Source organism: Sitophilus oryzae, unplaced genomic scaffold (assembly GCF_002938485.1).
Source record: "Sitophilus oryzae breed Bouriz unplaced genomic scaffold, Soryzae_2.0 scaffold_130_pilon_pilon, whole genome shotgun sequence".
NCBI classification, from domain to species: Eukaryota; Metazoa; Arthropoda; class Insecta; order Coleoptera; family Curculionidae; genus Sitophilus; species Sitophilus oryzae.
This window is the reverse complement of record NW_022145960.1, coordinates 1,268,099-1,287,318: the sequence shown is the minus strand read 5'-3', so window position 1 is coordinate 1,287,318 and position 19,220 is coordinate 1,268,099. Positions and strand designations below refer to the sequence as shown.

General features: G+C 30.1%; 2 protein-coding genes across 6 annotated transcripts in view; one reads left to right on the top strand and one right to left on the bottom strand.

Annotated features, from left to right (window-relative positions):
* Window positions 1-7,528, bottom strand: part of LOC115874979 (protocadherin-like wing polarity protein stan) — a 273,618-nt gene extending 266,090 nt beyond the window's left edge. For all 5 annotated transcript variants that reach the window (XM_030890292.1, XM_030890290.1, XM_030890294.1 and 2 more), the window contains exon 1: window positions 7,312-7,528. The gene's annotated coding sequence lies outside the window, so the exon portion shown is untranslated. The remainder of the gene's footprint in view (window positions 1-7,311) is intronic.
* Window positions 7,529-7,860: 332 nt separating this feature from the next.
* LOC115874978 lies at window positions 7,861-17,455 on the top strand. The gene is made up of 5 exons (XM_030890288.1): window positions 7,861-8,094; window positions 8,156-8,790; window positions 12,999-13,089; window positions 13,147-13,275; window positions 16,861-17,455. The coding sequence occupies exons 2-5, from the start codon at window positions 8,179-8,181 to the stop codon at window positions 17,388-17,390; spliced, it is 1,362 nt and encodes a 453-aa protein (XP_030746148.1). The 5' UTR covers window positions 7,861-8,094; window positions 8,156-8,178; the 3' UTR covers window positions 17,391-17,455.
* Window positions 17,456-19,220: the final 1,765 nt, after the last annotated feature.

Below are 19,220 nucleotides of genomic sequence, written 5' to 3'. Positions count from 1 at the left end.
GCTGAGCGTGCATTAGAAGTTTCTAGAGAAATACAATATCTAGATCGGAGATTTTTTGCACATCACAACCGGAAGTTGACAGCAACTTTCTTATTTTAAATGGGTGCCCCCATTTTTTATTCCATATTTAAATTCTCTGCAAAATTTTATGAATTTTGGCATCAAACACTCTATACCCAACATTAACCGTTTTTGAGAAACTGTAACGAGAGATGGCACATATTTTTTGAAATACCCTGTATATTAATTTTTTTAAATACCTATACAGGGTGTCCCAATATTCCGTGGACATAGAACTACTACGTATTTTTGGAATCAAAATAAGTTTATTGGGCACAAGTTACCTCTATACAAAATCGTTTGTCCGCTAGAGGGCATCAAACTTTAAAAAAATAAACACATTTTTTGCAGATATTTTAAGAATCGTTATTCCCTCGCTAAAACGCTAATATTAAAAATAATTGATTTAAAACTTAACACGCATGCACTATGCACTGCCTGGGCATTACTGTATAGTGGGTAAGAAAAGTTGTACAAATATATAAGTCCTTAATAGTTACTTGTATTCAGAGAAGATAATCTAAATAATCTGTGAGAAAAAGCTTTGAAGCGTATATTGCGACCTGGGAATAATGTATTTAAAAAACTGAGTACACTTATGCCTTGCCTTTACAATTGTGTATTCTATCCGAGATTCTATCATATAACAGTTAAACAATGGAACTGCGTTTAAAATTACTTATTATTGTCAAACACTTGTAGTATTAAAATATATCGTAAAATTAAATTAAAATAAAAGAGCAGAATATGAATATTCATATTCTAAATTTTATACCATTTCCATTATATTAAGTGTTATTTTTGTTATGATTATTAATGTCGGTAAGTAATAACTATTTTTTTTTATTATCTAGTTTCATCAAGATACTTAGTTTTAATTAAGTATACGGGGTGTCGCAGACTGAGCGTGCTTTAGAAATTTCCAGAGAACCACAATTTCTAGATAGGAGATTTTTTGCACATCTTTGTTTCACAACCAGATCTATCGATTAAAAATATTTTCAATATGGCGGCACTTCCGGAAATACTGGAAGTTGACAGCAACTTTCTTATTTTAAATGGATTCTTTGTAAAATTTTATGAATTTTGATATTAAACACTCTATAGGTACCTAATAAACATTAACAGTTTTAAAAAAAATATTTAAATGTTTTGGACGAAAAAAACCGCCTGTCAAAAAGAAAGAAAACAAAAAAATATACTGCCTGTTAAAAAGTAAGTATAGCCTCATCAGCGTCAAATTTAGTGATTACCACAGCCACTGTGACATAAAGAAGACATGTGGCTATCTATTTCAAAAAATTAATTGTTCAAATGTCATATAATATTGGTCGTAGCTGTCATGAAATTGCACGATTAAAAAATTAACATAAGTATGTCCCCGGATTCCAGATTGTCTTTACATGGGGAACCGAGAGAAAACCTTTTTTATTATCGACATTTTGAAAAAATGCATTCTTTGTAAAAATTTTTGCTTGTTCTAAAATGGTTTAATCCCGTTTATACTTTTCCAAATTTTTATACAGTTTTAGAGAAAATTAAAAAAATTATGAAAATATGGTTGAATTTTCATAAAATTCGAAAGGCGTCTATGGTAATATAAATTCGCTTTGATTCTTTGATAGATTGTTATCATAGACTAATGTCACGTACTAGAGATAGATTGGACACTGATATAAAACAAATAAGTCCATCATTTAGAGCCACCTGGTGATCCGGAAGAAACTAATGGAGAGTTTTAGCATAACATAATTTTAGCGTTGCGTTGTTTATTAACGCTAACTAAAACGGTAACGTTATTCAAGCGCAAAATTATTCCTTGTAAAATATAAAATAATAAATATAGACTTGTTTACTATATTTTATGTTTTATTTGATCATTAAAAGTGTAACACATTCAAAACTAAAAATCAAGCAAATTTTTTATGGAGAATGCATTTTTCTCAAAATGTCAATAATAAAAAAGTTTTTCCTCTTGTAAAGACAATCCGGGGACATAATGTAGGTCCTCGCATATATCATTTTGTTTTTGAAATGGAAACTACCTTTTTTATTTCACTAAAAAGGTTTTCCAATTCGTTATTTTTTGATCATACATGTTCCTATACCTAAAATAAATAATTTTTAAGTTAGGTATTTAAGATTTAGTTTTAAATCGTATATTTTTCTTGATTTTACCAGTAGACTATGACTTTAAACGTCATGCAAAACAACATATCTGGCTATGTCATATTCTGAAACTTATCAACTATTCGATAAAGCGAAAAAAAACATATTATATTTTATGTTTTATATGTATACTAGCGTGTACCCGCGACTTCGTTCGCGTCGAATTAATCATTGGTAATGGTGATGATAAAGCAAAGCAAGAATTTCCATTAACATACAAACTGGATAAAATTTTCTCACTTTTATGTCAGCATGAGAAAAAACAATATGGCGATATTATTATATAACTTGGTAATAATTGAGGGGTAGTTTCATCTCGTTGGAATTTGACTTTCGAAAAATCCGTTTGCCAAAAATAAGCTTTTTACGTCAAGCACAGTTTAAGCAGAATCGTGGTTAATCAAATGGAACAAGGCTGACACATTAGCATATTTGGAAAACATTTTTTTATGAATATATTGATACCACACACTTGGAATTTCGAGTCAAATTGTCGTTATGAACATGGCTGGGAAACTTAAATGGAAATGACAGTTCATTAAAAATAGTTTTTCCTCCAAGATGCAGAGGCGCAAAATATTAAAACTGTCAATATCAACAATGCAAATGTCAATATCTGACAATAATAAAATTTGATTTTTAACCGACACAAGACACTCAGAGACGCTTTTGTTGCGATTTTACGGTTTAATTTCGTTTTGGTTTGTCGAATTATTGTAAAAAAATTCCTTCCGATTTTTTGGCAGTATTCTGTTTTAGACAATGTTTTTTAAAAATGGTGGGACAATTTGTGTTTTGTATAGACTCTTAGTTATTTTTTATCATGGAGTTTAATTGTTGTACACCGGGTTTCCTAAGAATACAATGGTAAGTAAATTAAATATATCTACTTACAGTTATAGATTTTTTAAATTAGTACTGTATTAGTACTAATAAATGCTACTTGCTGAGCAATTATTTATTTTTTTACTGTGCATGTAAGGAATTAAGGACGCGCGTTGCGTTATATTAGCATGATCAGCAGATGATTAAATCTAATTTAATTTGTTTTTATTATTTCAGGTCTCAAACGGAAACAAACTGGGAATCTTGCCTACACCAAAATTATATAGCCGTTTCTAATTCACTTCAAAGGGAGGAAAATTATGTAAAACTGCCTGCTACTTGCTGAAGACCGCCAAAGATAAATTATAACTATAACAACTTAATATATACTATTACTAGTTTTTAATATTTTTTTAATTAATATCCGACATATAAGAACACTTTGTATGCTCTTAATTAAGTCGATTTATCGTTTATAATATGTTCGACCTAATTAAAAGCACACAAAGTGTTCTTACATGTATGACTAAATTTATTTTAAATTAACTCCCCCAAAATTAAAATTAATTAAAATTATTATTAATTAAAATTTATTTAAAATTAACTCCCAATTAATTCCCATAATAAAACAACCCCCCTTCCCCGCACCCCACTCTTCCCTTAGTATTTCTTTCTCCGACTACCAGAGGCGCCCTTGTATAATAAAATTGAAATGTATTATAAGTTGCCTATCTATTTAATATTATAAGTCTCTTATCTATGGTTATGAACCGCGTGTTACAATTACAATTAAACCATATGCGAAAATGTCAAAAGTTGATCTATGATATGTCATTCTATTCAGAGTGTCATTTTCTATCGAATAAAGTAGAAATATACCGAGGGTGCCATTTAAAAATTAAAAGTTATAGTAATTTCCGGTGAAACAGGAAGTGACCAAAAACAATTGAATGCGTCAATCAATCCTAATTTATGTCATATATAAATATAATAAAGACAGTACCGAGTTAAATAAATGTAGTTTTCATTTTATCCACTTCCTATCACCTTCCTTGCTTTAATGGAACAGATTTATGTTTTCTCTAATTTACATAATAAGACATCACTTAACCAGAAAAATAATTACAACAATCATAATTTTTTTTCTCTCCCTGTCGCCGATTCTATTATATCTGTAGAATAGAAATAATCTGTTTTGATTAATATTAGGGGTGCTAAATGTTTGACTAAAATTAATAATTTATTATTAATTTCAAAAATTACGTAATTTCGATTATAAAATTTCTTCTATAACATGTATTTTATTATTTTTATCTTTTTTGGACTCTAAGACGTTTTTTTCTAAACTTTTATTTAAAAAAAAACCCTAAATCTTAATAAAATATAAAAAAGTTTAAATACGATATATTTTTAATTTAATTATAGCTTTATTAAAATAAAAAAATTACCCGGCTATAATACGGAGAGTTCAGGTGTACTTGAGAAACGAAAGACAGTGTTGCGCAGAGAGCTGCCAACCGTACGAGGTTCCTCGTACAAATACGAGATTTTTGACTTGCTGTACGAGGACACGACTTTCCTCGTACAATTATGTACGAGATTTTGATAAAAGATGATTTGATATTTTAACGTGACTTTTTACTTCGGCTTGGGTAATATTTTATAGCATTAATGAGGATTTTCCAAAGGAGGGACATTGGGTACGTTGATGTTCTCAAAACTCCTCTAAACAAAGATTCTCTTCTTCATTTTCATAGTTCCACTTCAAAATCTTTGGTCTTTGGAAAGTAAAGTATTGTAACCAATGCAAAGATTAAGAACTGTATTCCGATTATTAATTATTAAATTATTACTCTTTGACCAGTGTGCGCATTATTCTTGGCGCATTATCTCTTACTGTACTTTTATTTTAGGCGAAAGTGATACATCGTACTGATACATCTGGTATGATATCAGGATATTATACATATGGCATAGTAAAATTAAAGTACCGGCAAAGAGTAGATAAGTCTACTCTTTAGTACCAGTCAGAGATAATGAGTACACTGGTCAAAGAGAAATAACTGAAATAGTCGAAAAAACACACGAAACGTATAAGTATATAAGTACAAGGAGATACTTCACATATACCCTCATACTTTAAATACATGTAAATTACACGTGTAATTTTATAAACTAAGTAATAAATTACTACCTATCTCGTGGTCAAATTATTTATTAACATGTCTTCTCATTTAACATTAATTAAAAGATTAATATATTTAGTGCAATTTTTTGTCTTTATGGTAGTTATTTTAAATATTTGTTAAATGTACGAGGTTTTTGTCCGTTTTATAGCGAAATACGAGGTTTTTAGCTGTCTATGTAAGAGGGAAAAAGTTCTACGGTTGGCAACCCTGGTGTTGCGTTTCTCGTCAGAGTCGTCAGGGAACGACCGTTACGATAGAGCCAACCTATCTATCGCTCGTGTCGCACTCGTTATAACCTAAAACAATAACACAACAATAACAAGACATTGTCTGACCGCATGTTCCAGCTAATTATGAATGAGATGCTCAGTCTATATTTTATTTGTTGTCTATACTTTAAATGTGTTCGAGGTTTGGCAAGAAACAAGTTAAAAGCCACATTAAAAATCTTTCTAGCAAAGAAAGCCTTTTATTCATTAGAAGAATTTTACAGATCCGATAAAGCTGTGTTTATAAGTCTGATATCTAATGTGTAATATTTGTTGTTTGTATATATTAATTCTATCGTTTTTTATTTCTTCTATGTATTTGCTTATTTTACTTAGTTAAGATTTTAGTTTAATTGTAGTATTATCTTAACTGTAATTATATTATTTTGGTGTAAAATATTCTTATTTGACAATGTTTCCATGCCTGTTTGGGCTATTTTATGTGTTTTTATTGTAAACATTGGAAATAAATAAAGAAATAAAAGAAATATTTTAAGTCTATGGTTTATACAGTTTCTAGGGACCAGTTAGGGCGCATTTTATAAACAAGACAGTTAGACCCAGGGGCACGAGTTTATAAACAATAGAAAATGTGATATAAAATGAAATTGACACAAAAGATTGATAGATTGATAATAACAATCAAAATAAAAAATTTAGACCAATTCAGGTTTTTACCACACAATAGCGTTCAGTTTAAATATAATTTAAATCTATTACTTTACTTAAATATTGCCGCTACCCCTCCCAGACTCTATCTCTAGATGCGCCAATGGATAGACCTAGTATAATATTGTAAATTATAAAATCCTAATACCCTGTATTTTCTGTTTTTTTTTCCAGTTTTTTATTTATTAATATAAGCTCTCAGAGATTATACAAATATCTCAGAGATTATATTCCTATACTACCAGCCGCATAAATTTATTGGCAAATAGAAAATAATAAATCTATGTAGCTAGATATTTTTCTTCCAGATTACACAACACCATTAGTCCCAGTACACAATAAAGATTATAAGAATTAACCCAGGAATTAACTAATTATAACCGATTATAGCCTCGACTTTAACTGTATATTCTAACTAGATATAGTTAGAGAATAAACTATGGAGTAACATTTAAATTTGTTATGCGCGGTATTAGGTACCTATGCAAATCAAAATTAAATTGATTACTATTGCAGACTTGTGAATAAATTAAATAACCATGTCCTTGAAAGAGAATATTCCTCGAATAATATCTAATATAGACGTTTAAAAGACCGTCTGTTAATAACTTCTATTATTCAACTGAAATTATTACTTTTTTACTTGGCAAATGACCTTTTGATTAAAGTATTCTCAAAATTTTTGAGTCAAAAATAATATACCTATATTGGTATACCCCTATAATATTTAATAAAGTAACATTAGACATTAGAACAGGAATTCAGTTTGAAACAACCTTTTAAAACAGTTAAAATAAAAATGTTTCTGTGTTATTAGAAGTATTTCTAAACATTAAAAAGGAAAAAATATTTATAATTATAAAAGTGAATTTATTCAATAGAAACGACATTTAAGCTGTGTACATATTTAACATATTGTCTACAGAAATTCACTGGATAAAATAAATACGATGGTAAAATTTAAATGGCCTTTAATAAATTAAAAAAATCTATTTAAATAAAATAAAACGAAATTAGATGTAGGCAGTATGTGAAAAAAAATAACACATATAATTTAAAACAATGAAATATATTGCTTTAAAATACTGCTGTTAATAAAAAAGAACATGCGGAAAAGTTTATTTACCTACCTTTTTGTCATCTAACTTTCACAAAGTACATTGACACAAGAATCACAAAATTCACTTTTATGACTAAAACAGTTATTGCACTTATTAAATTCACGATTTCTAAATGTTTTCGAAAATGTCCGTCCTGTTTAAAACGAATTCTTTAAAATAAAACAAGGGAATTAAAGACCGCGACCACCAAACAATACAAACACTACGCTTATTACTTCGGAGCCATTTTGAAACGGTTCAGGATTTTGACAGCGTGTTTTTTTTTACCATGTTATAGAAAACTGTAACGACTCTTACAGATTACTAGACGTAATACATTAAGTAACCGAAATACTGAAATCTAAAATATAAAATAATTTCACCATTGAATTTCACAGATTACTTGAATTTATATGTATTTAAATAAGTAGTCTTTTTGCATATCAAATATTTTTTGTTTGTATAATTTACGATAATCCACGTTTATATTTTGCTGTTTTTTTCATAATCCCTTTTATTTCAAAGTTTTAATTTTGCCCGTGGCTCGAAAAATATTCTTCGCTTTCCGCCATCTGTTGGCTTTTTGGTTTAAAATTTCGTCTTGTGAAAGTATGGTTATGTTATGCAATATTATGTCAGATTTGTTTATATTCATATTAAATATTTTTAATCTACAATAGTTTTATATTTTTATATTATTTAACAGTAGTATTACGGTTATTATGTGATATTGTTACGTGCTGAGTGATACGTGTCTGTCTTGAATATTTAATATATACATAATACCCCTATTTTATGAGACAAGAAGCTGAGGTACAAAAATATCAGAATAAATATTTTTTTTTCGAATTAAACTATTTCTAAAACATTCCAGGGTATACCCACTTCAGTGTCAATATGAGGTCAGTGATTTTGCTTTTGTGTATTTTAATAAAATTCGTCTACATGAAAGAGTGGATTGATCCGCATGACATGAACACCAATGCAAAAGAAAAATATATTAAACCACGCCAATCAGACTTAAAGAGATCATCCAGCTATACATCAGGGACATACCCTAGTCAAACTGATCCTGCAGTATATATTTCATCTTTGAGAAGGATCGTTAGTCTTACTCTTAATGCAGCTTCTTTTAACAAAAGAGATCCTAAATTGTACATAGGGAGTATTAATTTTAAAATTGATCCTGATGATCTTGATTTCCTAACTATGTTTTCTAAGGATGAAGTTACACTTGATAAATTAAGGAGACTTGATGCTATTTTAACTGAAAGTTTTCAAAGATCTTATTTTCAAGACACTTGGGATATATTTGAACAGTATCAGTTTAATAGTATCTATTCTGCCATAACAAATGTGAATATTTGGCTGTTCATTGGAGCTTTATATATGTTATATGTCATTTATCAACTTTGTAGAAATGGCTTTTCTGTTGGATATATTATAAAATATCTTATTGTGGTTCTACTTGTTTATGACTTTGTTTTGAGATACAATAGTCTTGTTGAGGTAAGTTTTGGAGTTATTTTTTATTTTTCAAAAAAATTTAAAATTTCAGCAAAACTTTGTTTTTTATCACAGAGTTTTTATCACTAGTGTAGGTACATTTTTTATATGAAAGTCGTTTATATTAATTTGTCATAACCCAAACGTGTTATAAAAAATGTCTATACCTACATATGTGGCGGATTCATCTTTCCAAAAAAATCCTTTATGGGTATTTTGTCACTGCACTGCAAGAAAAATCTATGTGGCGGATTCATCTCTCCAAAAAAATCCTTTATGGGTATTTCGCCACTGGAATTTTCACACTGGAAGAAGGTATTTCGCCACTGGGTATTTCGCCACTGGCCATTTTCACACTGGAAGAAAATCTACAAAATAAAATAGTTATTTTTTGTAAACACTTCTGCGTTAAACCTAAAAAATTAAACCTAAACGGACACTGCTTGTCAGAAGTTATGTTTACAGTAAAATAAAACACTAAATCACCACAATACACCAAAACACTTTTATTTTTACACTGGACGCGCGTTTCGCTAACCATGTTAACATCATCAGCAGATTATAAACTGATATCTAGTTTATAATCATCTGCTGATGATGCTAACATGGTTAGCGAAACGCGCGTCCAGTGTAAAAGTAAAAGTGTTTTGGTGTATTGTGGAGATTTAGTGTTTTATTAATAATGTAATCTGTAATAATAATTAATAAATGTAATCTATGTTTACAGTAACAAAAATTTGCATAACAAAGAAAAAATGCTTAACGTTTCGGAAAGTTTATCTCTTTCCGTCGTCGGAAGCAAAAAAAAATACAAAGAATAAAGAAAAAAACTATTTAAAATATTTAAATTCAACTATTCGATTTTTTAAATATTTTAAATAGTTTTTTTCTTTATTCTTTGTATTTTTTTTTGCTTCCGACGACGCGACGGAAAGAGATAAACTTTCCGAAACGTTAAGCATTTTTTTCTTTGTCAGGCAAATTTTTATTACTGTAAACATAACTTCTGACAAGCAGTGTCCGTTTAGGTTTAACGCAGAAGTGTTTACAAAAAATAACTATTTTATTTTGTAGATTTTTCTTGCAGTGCAGTGGCGAAATACCCATAAAGGATTTTTTTGGAGAGACAAACGTGTTCTTTATTGTTCAAAAACTAGTATAGAATTGGTATAACTGTAATTGGTAATTTATTTAAATGAATTTGGGTTACATCAAATTTCAACAAAAAACAGTAGTGCCAAATTCATAGATGTTATTTAGTTAAAAAACAAAAACAGAACTAAAAACTTAAAAAATATGAAGGGCCTAGGGGAAAAACTTATATTATTAGGGGATAAGCGCCAATTTCATAATTTTAGGATTTTACAATATTATAGTAGGTCTAACTGGTCCCTACAAAATCTATAAACTCTGTAGGGCAATAGGTTGTTAAATCCTATGATATACTCACCGACACAAAAAATGGGCACTTTAAAATTTTCATGTATGCTAAAGCTATATATATTGTGTTCTAGTGGACTGATTTTGATGAATTTTTAAGCAATTTGTACCTAAATTATTTGACTTTTTAGTACCTTTTTCTAAACTAAAAATAAAATTGCTATCTGTCAATTATACGAAAGAAACACAAAATGTTGATATTTTGGTGAAAGTTTGAAAACCTGTGGAGTATGTTAACAAAGCAAGAATTTTAAAAATCATTCTACCATCTAGGTGTATATTTTCTCGATAGTTTGCTTTTTGATTCATCTCAATAACTTTATTTTTTTAGAGATATTCAAATAAAAAAAATAAAGACACTAACATTTTTTTTGAATTATTTAGATTAAAGCCATACCTTTGCTTTTGGTCCTAGTCATCAAACCAATAAAATAGTGTTTATGATTTATTTAATGTCATTGTCTTTCAAAAATCATATTATTGTTTGTTGTGCGGTTACTCTAGCAAATATGGTTTTAAGTGGTGTTAAGTCCAAAAGTTGATCTCTACCATGATCAATTAAAGCAGCAATAGCCGATACTTCAAAACTTACTAGAGTAAACGTCAATAAACAATACGACTTTTCAGTGACAGCGAAATTACAAAAACAATAACCACTATTTTATAAGTGTGTTGATGGGGACCCAAAGTCAATGCTAAAATTGGTGTTAATCGTTCTCTAATTGGTCTTATTCAAAAGCGAATATCTTCAATAAAAAAAAAGCTATTGAGATGGATCAAAAAACAAACTATCGGGAAAAGACGTACCAAGATGATAAAATTATTTTTAAGTTCCTTGCTTTGTTAACATATTAAAAACTTAAAATTAGGGATATACCGGAATTCCGGCGGTACCACTAAATCTGGCCTTTCGGTCAAAACTTCACTCCGGCCAGATCGTCAAAATAATTTGACCGGATTTGAAATTAAATTTGAAAAATCCTTTATGGGTATTTCGCCACTGCACTGCAAGAAAATCTACAAAATAAAATAATTATTTTTTGTAAACACTTCTGCGTTAAACCTAAACGGACGCTGCTTGTCAGAAGTTATGTTTACAGTAATACAAATTTGCCTAACAAAGAAAAAAAATGCTCAACGTTTCGGAAAGTTATCTCTTTCCGTCGTCGGAAGCAAAAAAATACAAAGAATAAAGAAAAAAACTATTTAAAATATTTAAATTCATCTATTCGAGAACACTTTACTTTTTTATGGTGGGTTCATACAGCCAAATAAAATAAAATAAGAATAAAATAAAATAAGAAATAAGGAATTCTTATTTGTGTGCGTTCATACAGTCAAATAAAATAAAATAAGAAATATATATTTGCTCATGCGCAGTACGATGAGGCTGGATAAAAGTTAACTTTTACGATTGTTTATAGTAATTTTACCATTTATAGTATATTTATTTGTTCGTTGCCTACTATATTATATATTTTACTTATGTGAAATTATAAAATAAATTAAATCCAAACTGAAAATATTTGTAGGTTAGAATTAAGCGTCCGCAAAGCCGTTTAAAATAAAATAACACATAAAATAAAACAAGAAGTTAAAAGATAAAGACTTCTTATTTTATTTGTTATTTTATTTGGCTGTATGAACGCATGTACGGTATCCCATATAACCAACTTTCTTATTTTATTTTATTTTATTCTTATTTTATTTTATTTGGCTGTATGAACCCACCATAGATGGTCTACAACAAGTCTACAAGAAACCGTTGACGTTCTGTTAAAATGACATTTTTAACTTGATATTTAAACTTCAAAATTAACAATTACTACCTGATAACAATTACTTAATAAGGTAAAACCAAAAAGCCCCAAACTTTCTCTATGATTATTTTTAAATTTTACGTATGTTATGTTTATTTATCTTGTTGTATCTATTGTTCTTTAAAATCAAAGAGGCGATTGCCATACATTACTAACATCTACAGATGCATGAGCAATACATTTATTTTTATTAGATTGAATTAAAAAAGCCTCTTTTATTTTTCTTTTAGAGGCTATCGCTTCTTTCATTATAATTTTGGCGTTATTAAAATTTATTCTGTGCCCTGTGTCCCAAGAATGCTGACAAATCTTAGATTTGTGAAAATCTCCCTTTCTTAAATAATCTTTATTTTCTTTAATTCTAACATTTAAGGGTCTAGATGTTTCACCAATGTAAAATTTATCGCATTCACAGGGTATTTCATTTTTTTTATTTAATGCATGCGTTCTCAATAGGCAGTGTTGCCATTTTGTTCCCCTATAAGTAACTGTCGAGTTAACAACCTGTATATTGTGTATTGTTATCATTATGTCTATGATTTAGGGTTTGTATTTCGTTTAATGTTTTGTCAATAAAATATAGTGGATAGTAGTTTTTTATTAATGTATTTTTTATGTGGTTTATATCTCTATTTAGTCAAATGTCGTCCGTACATATTATTTTTGCCCTATCATATAAACTTTTTATAACACCTTTTTTTACACTTATACTGTAATTAGATGTGAAATTTAAGTATCTATCTGCGTTTGTGGATTTTCTGTAAACATCCCGATCCGGTACATCCCTACTTAAATACATCAAAATTTTAAGGTGCACGTTTTTCGTACCGGTGAGTGTATATGCTTAGTAGACATATAGAATACACGGAAAGAACCTGATAACGACCTTCTTGATATTCTTGGCCTGGTAGTTTAATATTACATTATTTAAAAAGTCTTTGTTGATTTCAGGAGGCTGAAGAACATAATGCAAAATTATCTTATTCCTCTCAGTGCGATAGTACTAAAATGTCATGGAAAGAATACACAGCATTTTTATTTAGTAATATAATAAAATTATGTTTAGCTTAATATAGATACGTAACTGTTCCATTTCTAGGTAGTAGAAATTGCGAAAGGAAGACCGTAACTCCTTTAGATGCTTTCCTTCATCAAACAAAAAACTTGATCATAGTTCCACTAACTGCCCTTGGAACAGGATTTGGAGCATTTGGAAAAGAAATGTTTGGTGAGTTACTTATTTTGCAAATTGTTGAAGTGAAACTTCTTTACGCGTGTTGGTTTACTGGGTACCTTAGCGAGAGGAAAAGTGATAGAAGCAGTGTTGCCACAGCTACCCCATCCAGGGTAGATCTACCCCTTTGTAAAACAATTTAACCCCGGTATCTCGTGATAATCTACCCTGATGAAAAATAAGCTTGTGGCAACACTGGGAACGATCTGTGCCATACGCGGCTAAGAAAATCACTATAATAAACTTGACACTGTACCAACCTTTTTCATCGATAGGTATGTAGCGTCTGAATAACGGTCTATGTAAAGCATCTAGTTCATTTGCCAGCTGATAATTAGAATTTAGAGTTAGTATCTCGCATTTTCATTGGAAGACACTGTCATATTTATTTCAAACCAATAATCAACGAGAATATTCGTATAATTTAAAAAAATTACTGTAAATCACTATAAATTTAATGAATTATTTGTAATTGAGCTGTAATTTCTGTATTATTAATCCGGTAAATGATGGAGATAAACAATTGTGATTGATTAGAATTTTATTTTACGATGAAACTTTTGTTAACAACATTCTGAGAATTCGAATAATGAATTGAATAATGACAAGACGAGTGACATCTGTCTAAAAAAGGCAGCGATTTAGAGCGACAATTTGATTATGTAAAATTTAGAGTGACAATTTTGATTATGCCAAAGAAATACTATATTCTTTGAGTTTACTAAAATTAATTTGAAAGTAAATACCCAACATGAATAATGAGCAAAACATTAAAAAAAAGATTTCAAGTTAACGTCTCCTTTTTGCTACCAGGGCTAATCTGGACGGTTTACTTTGGAACTTCGGAATCCGAACCGCGGTCCTCGGCCATATCGTGGTCAATGGCCTACCGACTTGGCAAGTGTCTAAATTGACTCTTAAGGATGATTCACGGTACACCTTGACGGGCCGGAGCCGTGCGACGGTGAAGGCACGGCCAAACATTGTCAAATGTTATTTATACTTATACATTCATGCTAAGCCGAGCACGGTCCGAGCTTCGCCGGAACGCGTCCGTGCCCCGTCCAAGAAATGTTGGTGTACATTTTTCCTCGGATCCGCTACATTCCGGCCCCGTTACGGCAAACATAAATGAGCCGCTGCGACTAAATACTTCGTTCGTCTACGGGCCTATAGCGACTGTTTTCTAGCAACTTTAGCGCGTACCACATTATTAACTAAAAAATGTACCACTTTGGTACAATTTTTAAAGCACAACAAAATACATCTGCAAATGACTTTAACCGGTTTGGTCGTTGTGAATTTCTTCATAAATTTCAACATAAAAAACTTCATGGAGAAAGACACAAATCGAGACGAAAAACATGAAATAGAAATTCAGAAAACCCAATTATAAGTATGTATAGGTTGAAGAAATGTAAGTAATTCTAATACTACACACGATACTTGGAAAACTTAAATTTTATTAAAAAAAAACGCAAATATAGAAGCATGTTAGAAACAGCAAATTTTTAAGTTTTTTCTTCGGGTTATTTAATATAGGCAACCCTATAGACATTACAACGTTTATAATACGTCGTTAATTAATGCGGATTGTCTCTGAATGGTATCGGTAAGCGCGTTTAATGCAATATCAACGACGATAATTATTAAATATCTATTCATTTTCGGTGCGCGTGGGAAATAATCATTGTACCGAATCATCCTGGATTTGAAAATGTAGTACCACTGTACCAAATAGAATTAAAAGTATCAAATTTGGTACAAATGTATCACTGCGGCTACACTGTTTTCTAGAATATAATCGGCACGGACATGATCCCCGTTGTCCACTCGGTGTTGCATATATTGAAGGCCCGGACGTGGCTCGGTGTCGACTTTACGGAACGTGCCCGGCTCGGGTACGGTCCGGTGTACCGTGAATCATCCTTTACTCACGAGATATCCGATCTCATCCGGCCTTGAACCGGCGTGAATGAGCAGTGTGTGTCAATAGATTTTACAATTTTGCCTTTTTTGGACAACAGCACGATACAGAGTTTCGAACCGGTCACCCGTCCATCCACTAGTATCGCCTTACGTCGCTTAACTTCGGTGTTCTAATGGGAACCGGTGTTTCAACGTAGCTGGGCCGTTGCCCCAAAACATTTAAACAAAAACAGACTACAGACCACACAAAATAAATTGTTGGTTAGTAGCAGTTAGTAGTAATCAGATATATACAGGGTGTCCCACTTAAGATGGATACAAGCCAATATCTTGATTGTTTGTTGAGCGATCTTTTTCATTTTTGGCAGGAGGCTGTATGGCTACAAGACGTACATTTTGCTCAGGGTAAGAAATGCGATACCTCATAGACGTACGTTTTAATGGGGTTTGATATTTTTCGAGTCAAGAGTAAACTACCCTTAAGACAGTATTTATTTCAAATCTGATAAATTGTATTGAATCCTCCTTACCTAACATACTTAAGTTCTAATTTTGATAAATATTGATACAGGGTGCGTCATTAAAATAAGACATTTTTATTTTTATTATTATTTTTTTAAGTACTTACTACGCCATTGGAGAAACAACAGGTTTATTATCAATAACCAATGATCAATTAATAATCGATTTAAGTTTTCAGATATCTTCCATAATAATTAAGATACAATACAAAAAAACTAAATATTTTCAGTTTATTTTGTTTACTTTAAAAAATTGTTTTTTAAGTTTATGAATAAAATGAGTTACAAAATAATTTAAAAACCCAGTTTTCAATGGAATCTGAAATATGATTTTTATTCGTTTTATTGAGGAATATTTAAAAAAATCCAAATAGTTAAAACAATCACTATTAACTTTGAAAAATATGCTCTAAACAAAGATTTATAAAACTATAACGAACTAAAAGTCAACATCTTCGATCAAACCACCATAAAAAAAAACGATTATTAATTGATAATTATTATTGATAATAAACCAGTTGTTTATCCAGTGGCGTCGTAAGTACTTAAAAAGATAATAATAAAAATGTCTTATTTTAATGACACACCCTGTATCAATATTTATCAAAATTAGAACTTAAGTATCTTAGGTAAGGAGGATTCAATATAATTTATCAGATTTGAAATAATTACTGTCCTAAGGGTAGTTTATTCTTGAATGGAAAAATATCGAACCCCATTAAAACGTACGTCTATGAGGTATCGCAATTCTTACCCTGTGCAAAATGTACGTCTTATAGTCATACAACCTCCTGCCAAAAATGAAAAAGATCGCTCAACAAACAACCAACATATTGGCTTGTATCCATCTTAAGTAGGGACACCCTGTAGATGTAGAGAATTATCGTTTTTTAATAAAAATTAAAAAAAAAAGCTATAAAATGATAAAGCTAGAATAGTGTACGGTTTTATATTAACTCTAATTTTTTGGAAGTTTATAAAAAGCATTTATAACAAAATATATATCCTTCAAATCATTCAATTTAATAGCTGGTAGTAAGAAATTTCACTTCAAATATGCGCACATGGTGCACACACAATTTGTTTTTTTTATTGTTCATATCGTCATCATTTTTATTTTTATTTTCAGTGAAACTTCCGTGGGGTCTAAATCTTATATTATGGCCTTTGATGCTGGTATTTGTAATAATAATATTCATATTTCTAATGGCATTTTGTACAGGCTCATATATAGAATTTAATATATTCCATCTCTTAAAATTGAAGTTTGGAAGTACGAACTCTTCTAGACATGAAAACACCCTAACGGGACCTACTGTTGAAAGGTTAATATCTGGTTTATCACATAGACCTCTCATTCAACAAGTTTCTACTGCAGAAGATTCCAATGAACCAAAAAGAAGAAAGGCTGAGAAAAAAGTAGGATCTATTAATGAGCCAAGTACATCAAGTCGAAAGAATAAGTGCCTTAATCAGAATAAGAATAAGACTAAAGTAGAATTATCTGACGTAAGAATAAGAGAAGAAATTACTGTATCTACTGAAACCTCTGATGTGCAAGTTGAAACGAGCAAAAAAAATGACCAAACACAGAAAAGAAAGAATAAAATAGAAATTGAAACAATAGATGATAATGAAGTTTTAAAAAAGAATAATTAGACTGATAATAGTTTTTCTTTAATGAGAGAAAATACTTGGTTATCTAGCCAAACTCTTCGATTATTTTTTAATAATTTTTGCAAATATTGTCAGCATTATTTTTATACAAATTTAAGGCTTTTTATACTTTTTTATGTTCATGTTATGTTTAAGTTCAATTAAGTTTTAACGTAGTAAAAAATAAATAGAGTTTTAAAGGATATTGCGAGAAGTTCGTATTCACTGCTAGAATAACAGTTTATAAAAAATCCAGTTATTTGCAACCAACTATTTGCATCTGATATTGCGTGTTGAATCGCTATGGTGCCACGAAAAATACATAGGATGGTTTATAGTCTGGTCTTACCTTGAACTTAACCTAAAATATCTGGCACGATTACTGATATATTTTGTTTGATTTCATTCCACAATGTTTAATAGGGAAAAGACTGGATTTTTTAATCGTGGAAACACTCCAGATGTCTTGAGGTGAGGTTGTGGATTTTTTTCCTTTTGCTTTTTTTGTCCTACTACTTTATTGGGAACATACAGGCTGGTCGAAATTGGTCTGTTTTAACAGAGAAACCCTATTTCCTGACTAGATAGAGCAAAACCGCCTGTTGATATTTGCACTGCCAACTGAGATATGGGGTCTTTTTGAATTTTTTACCATTTCGAAAATTGCCTATAACTTTTTTATTTCGCGGAATAATAAAATTCTGAATAAACGTTCTTAAGGCACTTTTTTAAGAACAATCCAGTGGCGTAGTCATTTTTTTCTATGCTTGCTCTTTTTGTTAGAAATAATAAAAAATGTAATTTTTTAAATGGAAATCATAGTTGGCTATGAACTTAAAAAAATGCTGGCATTTAATTCTTTCCAACGATATAAACTTATGGGTATTTATTTCCAAGATTGAGAGAAATATTAGGTTTTTTATCTTTATATCGAAGCGGGCCTTGATTTTCTGTTGACCTATTTGCATAATTATTTTTTTACAATTTTATATTGTAAATTATTATTTATATGCATAATTAAGACTTTTATAAAGGTAAATTCACATTCTATATTAGTATTAGTAATTACAACTGAAATCAATACAATAAACAAAGAACAAAACTAAGAAACGTATTTTTTGAGTGACGAATATAGTTTTCTAAAAAAAATCATTAAAGATGTTCAAACTGAGCACCTGCTTGTTAAATACATAATAAACATCTTTTACGCACAGAGTTACAGCGATTTATTAGGCCAACTGGTGTAATAAGTCCAAAAGCTTGCTTAGTAGCTTGCTTGGCTTCTGTAATTCTTCTGTCGTCCCAATGGTTTTTTCCTCCATAAAAAAGTCTAAAGAAGTTAAATCATAGGACCTTTTTTTTTCTTTTTTTAAAGAGGTTTAGGAATCTGTTAACAGACATCCAGGCTTTGGCCCATAAGGCGGTCTAAATCATAAGACCTAGCAGGGTAAGATATGGGGCCCCTTGTTCCAACCCAATTCTCTCTAAATTCTCCATTTAATAGTTCAGTTGTAACCATGGCGTTTTAATTGTAATTGGTAATACTAATATAGAATGTTGATTTACCTTTTCAAGTCTTTAATTATGCAGATAAATAATACTATAGAATATTAAATTGTGATAAAAAATAATTAGGCAACTAGGTCAACACAAAATCAAGACCCTCTTCGTTATAAAGATAAAAAACCTAATATTTCTCTCATTGTTAGAAATAGATACCCATAACTTTATATCGTTGGAAAGGGTTAAACGCCGGCATTTTTTTAAGTTCATAGCCAACTAGGATTTTCATTTAAAATATTATATTTTTTATTATTCCGGACAAAAAGAACA

Bases quoted from the DNA above. Each gene is read 5' to 3' on its own strand.
- LOC115874978 (XM_030890288.1), top strand. From the start codon at position 8,179: ATGAGGTCAGTGATTTTGCTTTTGTGTATTTTAATAAAATTCGTCTAC. The intron at 8,791-12,998 runs GTAAGTTTTGGA...TGTTGATTTCAG, and splicing joins GATACAATAGTCTTGTTGAG to GAGGCTGAAGAACATAATGC. The intron at 13,090-13,146 runs GTAATATAATAA...TTCCATTTCTAG, and splicing joins ATACACAGCATTTTTATTTA to GTAGTAGAAATTGCGAAAGG.